The sequence below is a fragment of the Cryptomeria japonica genome, chromosome 1 (genome assembly GCF_030272615.1).
Source record: "Cryptomeria japonica chromosome 1, Sugi_1.0, whole genome shotgun sequence".
Classification (NCBI taxonomy): domain Eukaryota; kingdom Viridiplantae; phylum Streptophyta; class Pinopsida; order Cupressales; family Cupressaceae; genus Cryptomeria; species Cryptomeria japonica.
The window spans coordinates 673,270,085-673,276,048 of record NC_081405.1 but is presented as its reverse complement, the minus strand read 5'-3'; the positions used below and the strand labels follow the sequence as shown (position 1 = coordinate 673,276,048).

General features: G+C 36.7%; 1 protein-coding gene across 1 annotated transcript; it reads left to right on the top strand.

Annotated features, from left to right (window-relative positions):
* The first annotated feature begins 2,245 nt into the window (after window positions 1-2,245).
* Window positions 2,246-4,982, top strand: LOC131026767 (folate synthesis bifunctional protein, mitochondrial). The gene is made up of 2 exons (XM_057956717.1): window positions 2,246-2,605; window positions 2,948-4,982. The coding sequence occupies exons 1-2, from the start codon at window positions 2,521-2,523 to the stop codon at window positions 4,432-4,434; spliced, it is 1,572 nt and encodes a 523-aa protein (XP_057812700.1). The 5' UTR covers window positions 2,246-2,520; the 3' UTR covers window positions 4,435-4,982.
* The last annotated feature ends 982 nt before the right edge of the window (window positions 4,983-5,964 follow it).

Below are 5,964 nucleotides of genomic sequence, written 5' to 3'. Positions count from 1 at the left end.
ACCCAGCTCATTGGTGGCACGATCAAACCCTTCAAAATCCCGAATAATGGATTTAACAAAAGAATGCTTGTTACTCTTACCAACAAATTTAATCTTAGGCGGATTATCAAGAGCATCATCCTCCATGGGAGCCATGGTAGAACCAGTCTTGTTATTCCCCGCTCCCTTTATCTTCTCCAGAGCCAATTGTTGAGCATTTTTCCCCTTGTTTTTCTTAGACCTACGAGTCACCATTTGAAAGCCATCTTTGTTAGGCTCTTCGAGTTGAGATATTGCTTCAGAGACTGCAAAATGGGGAGGGGGGTCAACATTGAAAGCACCAAAAGCCACAGAATTCCCAAGCATGGGAGGCTCTTTGGGATTCTCTTTGGGAAATTCAGACATGACCTTGTTAATGGCTTCCCTCAGGGGGTCAATTTTATCAATCAACGAGGGGGATTCCCCGGGTTTAGAGTCCGATGAGGGAGGGTTCGTACCATCCTTATTGACAGTCAAATTACTAGCATTAGGGTTTTTTGAAACCCCTCTCCTAGCCAACAGAATGGGGCAATTTTTCCTAATATGCCCTTCTCTCCTGCATAAGAAACAAACATTAAGCCCAGGCAAGGGTCTCAATAAGACAAGAAATGGGATCTTCATTGACCTTAATGTCGATGAATCTAGGGATGTCTCTGCCTGGGTTAATAGAAACTAGGACTCTGGCATCCAAATGAGGAACAAGGTTGGACAAATAATCCATCTTAATAACTCTACCAATGGGTTCCAGGATCTGTGGCATGAATTTCTACAGGACGGGCAGAAGATCTTTGATTTGAATCCACTGAGGACAAGAAAGAGCAAGGATTTCTTCATTAGCTGCATCATAAGACCAATTTAGGGCGTGAAAGGTGGATTTCTCGACAGCCCAAAACTACTTTTTGATTACCTCCGCCTGACATTTGCTATCCTTGAAAAAAATAATGAACAAGCCTTTTTGAATCATTCGAAAAAAGGAAATGTTGTAGCCTAATTTTTTATTCCAAACGTTTTTAAACCATTCATCCATGAATTTCTTGGCAGGGCATGTATCTACGTCCACTACCGTGAAAAAAATAGCAATGTCTTTTAACCTACTTTTCTCCATGTCTATGGCTTTCACCATTAAATCATTAGGCATGATAGATAGAGTTGGCAAGGGAGAGTTAGGGCTCTTACATCATCGTTGTCCTCCGCCATCACTCTCAGACTCGGAAGAACTCACCAGAATAAACTTTGCCTCTTCAGGAACGTGAAAAGTCGAGTCAATAACGGCTTCCTTGAAGGATTTGGGAATAAATTTCTCAGCCTTGGCCTGCGAGGCTTCCAACCGAACCGAATTAATAATCAACCCATCGGAGGCGTCCCCCATGGGCGAGCATATACGGCCACACACGCGGCCTGTCAACAGTCACAGCAGAAGTGAAGGAAATAAATGCAAAACAAAACGAGTTGCAAGAAAGAGCAAGGGCTCTTACCAGCATGGAGGAGGCCTTACCACCTCCTCCATTTGTAGGGGGTGACCCCAACTCAAACCCTCGAGCACCCTTCTGGACATTAGTTTGCAAAGCCAATTCGAGGTCTACAGTTATAATAACTATAATTAATTCTTATAGTTTTTAAAATAATATCATAATGTAAAAAATATATTAAATTGTAGACTAAATAATATATTTTATATAATATAAAATAATAAATGTAACTATAGTTCAATAATAAATATATAATATGTACTTTACATTTCAATGATTTGTGTAATGAAATTAAAATTTTAAAGAAATACACAATATAAATATGAGATTGAATAAGGAAAATATTTTAATCTTGACATTTTGTATCATATATAGTAAACCATTTCAATGTTTTAATTTATTTTTTCCTTATATCCTTAAAATTGTCCATGGTAATAGATTCTTGAAATTAATTTTAAAACAAATTTTACATATTCTAAAAAAAAATTAGTTGATCAATTCAAACCAAATTGTTATGACCAATCAAATAGTCATAAAATATTTTTCACAAAATATACATTTAGACTATAAAAAACATCAAATTTATAAAATAAATAAATAAATACTGCATTATAATTATAATCGATCCAAACAAAATAAATAAATAAATACTGCATTATATAATTATAATCGATCCAAAAAAAAACTGAAATTTCAACCCGTTCATGAACACTATCCTTAATAAAATAAAAAAATAATAAAACAATTCCACTAACTTACACAACCATTGCTTGCGATGCACAGTCACTTCACCAAGATAGCCAAAAAATTCTTCCATTTAAAACTACTAAATACTCTGCCATTATCTCAGATTCCGCTGAACGCCTTATGTTTTTCGAGTTAGACGAATCTAATCTCATTTTCACTTCACTCGACTAATCCAATTTTTTCAATACCACTTACTTTCAGATCGATTTGGGTAAAATCTATGGATGCTCTGTCTCGGGCAGATCTGGAAAGAATTTAATGGGGGTTTAGGGGAATCCATATCAATATGAAGATTAGTTCATCGAACAATCTGCTGTGCAAAAAAATCAGGCATGTATTTGGAGGAATTAGCCCTTTGGGCTCGCTATCTGGTAAGTCCTCCTAATTTTCTGGCATATGTTTCATCAGTAATAAAGCTAGTTTGTATTGCTTCTTTGAAAGTAAATTCCATTGTGATTATCACTTCCTTTGCATTGGTAAATTGTATAAGAAGATTTATTGAACTGCCTTACACCAGTTAAACTGAGAAAACAAAGACTTGCGGGCTTTGCATTTAAACTATTCTGGAAACTAATCTAAACCAGGCGAGTAGAAATCTGCAAGCCTCTACATTCTAAAGGTTCAGAAAATTGCCCTTAACTAGTCAGACAGAGAAAATATAACGTTCGCAATCTCTGCATTGATACATTTGTCTGTGCGTATTCATTTTGCAGCAATTGGGCAGCTGTTCTCGTTCTGCAACTCTGCACAGACATCATTCCCGGAGTCTTTAATTGAAGTTCACTCCCCAGAGGAGGAAGTGGTTATAGCTCTTGGCAGCAATGTTGGTAACAGAATTGAAAATTTTAACAGAGCTTTGCAAATGATGAAGAAAGCTGGAATTAAGGTTAAGGCTCATGCTCAGTTATATGAGACAGCACCTGCATATGTAACTGATCAACCTTTCTTCCTCAATTCTGCAGTAAGGGCAATCACAAAACTTGGTCCCCATGCTTTGTTGAGTGCTCTGAAGGAAATTGAGAAGGATTTGGGTCGGACTAAGGGCATTAGGTATGGACCTCGGCCTATTGATCTAGATATTTTGTTCTATGGAAGGATCAAAGTTGCATCTGATACCCTCATAATACCCCATAAAAACATTTGGGAGAGACCATTTGTCCTTGCTCCTCTTGTTGACCTTATTGGATTGAAAGCCAAAGATGATACTGTTGCCTGTTGGCACAGTTTGACAGGGAAAGCAGGTAGCATATTTGGGGCATGGGAAAAGCTTGGAGGTGAACATCTTATTGGTACAGAGGGAATGAAAAGAGTTTTTCCCATTGGAAATAGTTTGTTGGATTGGTCCAAAAGAATTCATGTCATGGGTGTGTTAAATTTGACACCGGATAGTTTCAGCGATGGAGGACAATACATTTCAGTAGATGATGCAGTGGCTCAGGTTAGGTTGATGATTTCTGAAGGTGCCGATATGATTGACATTGGAGCACAATCAACAAGACCTGGGGCAAAGAGAGTCTCATCAGAAGAGGAACTGTCTCGGATTCTCCCAGTTTTGGAAGCGGTGAGACATATTCCTGAAGCTCAAGATAAAATCCTATCCGTGGATACTTTTGATGCAAAAGTTGCATATGAGGCAGTAAAGAATGGAGTTGATGTTGTGAATGATGTATCTGGAGGTCGTTTAGATTCAAATATGTTTTCTACAGTTGCAGATCTTGAAGTCCCATACATTTTAATGCACATGCGAGGTAACCCATCAACAATGCAGAATGATGAGAATACAACTTATGGGGATGTTTGTAAAGAAGTTGCTGATGAGTTATGCTTACAAATAAAGAATGCGGAGTCCTATGGTATTCCTGCATGGAGGATCATTACAGACCCTGGTCTTGGTTTCTCCAAAACTCTTGACCAAAACATGGAACTTCTTGGGGGTTTACCAGCTGTTAGGCAGGGACTTGCAGCAACCTGTGTGGCTGCTTCTCATGGGCCTATCTTAATTGGACCTTCTCGTAAAAGCTTTTTGGGGAAAATATGTGGTCGTGTAAAAGCCAATGAACGGGACCCTGCGACAATTGCTGCTGTGACAGCTGGAGTTTTAGGTGGAGCTAACATTGTGCGAGTACACAATGTCAAGGATAACTTAGATGCTGTAAAAATATGTAATGCCTTGTCCAAAAAGACTGCAAAATTGAAGTAACTCATAGGAATGCTTTATTTGATTCAATTTTTCTTATCTTTCCACTGCATAATAGTACATTGTCAAGTGAAGCCAATGTCATTAACCTTTCATTTTAGAGCATCCACATACAAATTTGAATGATTAGAAAGAATATAAAGGGTTGATGCGTGCTTACTGCAATACACATGAGATCCAAAAATTATTGTTAAGGCACTTTTGTTTTACCTTTAAAGACAAAGAGTGAGAGAGTAACTGTGAAATGAATACACTTTGTAATACTATCTGTTTTCTGCCCTTGAAGATGTAGTTTTTGGACTTTTTTTTGTAAATACAGAGTAGGCTAGATGCATGATGGAGTTGGATTCCTGACATGCAAATTATGCCACATTAGCTGTGCAAATCCATCACTACAAGTATGGAGAAAACCTGCACTGTTGATATGGTACAGTTTTCTGAATGAACTGCATAGAAGTTAATCAAGCTTTTTTCCATGTTAATATGGTGCAGTTTCAATGTAAGTAATCAGGCAAGTATGTTAATACTCTGGAAGTCGTTGTTTGAATTTATACTAATGTTCAATCTGTTTGAGCAGTTGTTTGCAAAGTGCAACGTTTGTTATTTGAGGCAGGAGGGCTTCAGATACTTGTAGTGATCATCATGTCTCCTTGCTCTCAAGATTGGTAGTATGAAAAAGCTTCAAACCAATCTAATATATTCAACACATTGAACCAATCTAATCTATTCAACAACAAATGGACAGTTAAATTTTTATTGAACAAGTGGACCATAAAAAAAATCATTGTCCATTGGTTCAATGTGATGAAAAGATCATATTTTCAAATTTTTGTTCCTCGCACCATTTATTTTGGTTTTGCTTCTATTTTAATTTTTGTTTGCATTTGAAATAAGTAAAAATAACATTTTCTTATTTGAATTTGGAATAGGCTAAAAAACTGTTATTTTTCTATTTGCACATGCAATGGATAAAAATTTTGTGGTTTTTTGTTCGCACTTGGAATGAGCTAAAAGAATTGCTATCTTTTTTTGTTTGCACTTGCAATGGGATTAAAAGATGCTTTTTTTTTTGGCTGCATCTACCAATGGCCGAAAAGATTGCTGTTTTTTGTTTGCATTTGCAATTTGCTATAGAAAATGTTTTTCTGTTTGCATTTTGAATGGGCTAAAATACTAACATATGTTTAGTTTGCACTTGAAATGGATTTAAAATATACCTTTATTAACTAATGTTTGTTTTTTATTTTATAGTGTAAAATGAGTAACACAATAGAAGAAATGGCAGTGAAAGTGAGGAAAGGGAAAGAGTTAAAACGCTAAAACTAAAAATTCAGTTAAGAGTGCTTGTCAGAGAGAAAAGAGTTGAGGAAACTTGAGCTGAAATATCAGTTGGGATTGCTTCACTTTTTGACTGCCCATCATCAAAGATGTTGCAATGCCATGGGGCCATTCAACAAAGGAAATCATTTTAAGCAGTTTGTAATAACTATTGATGAAAACAACTCGCATCTTCCAAAGAGAGTCTCCATTGAA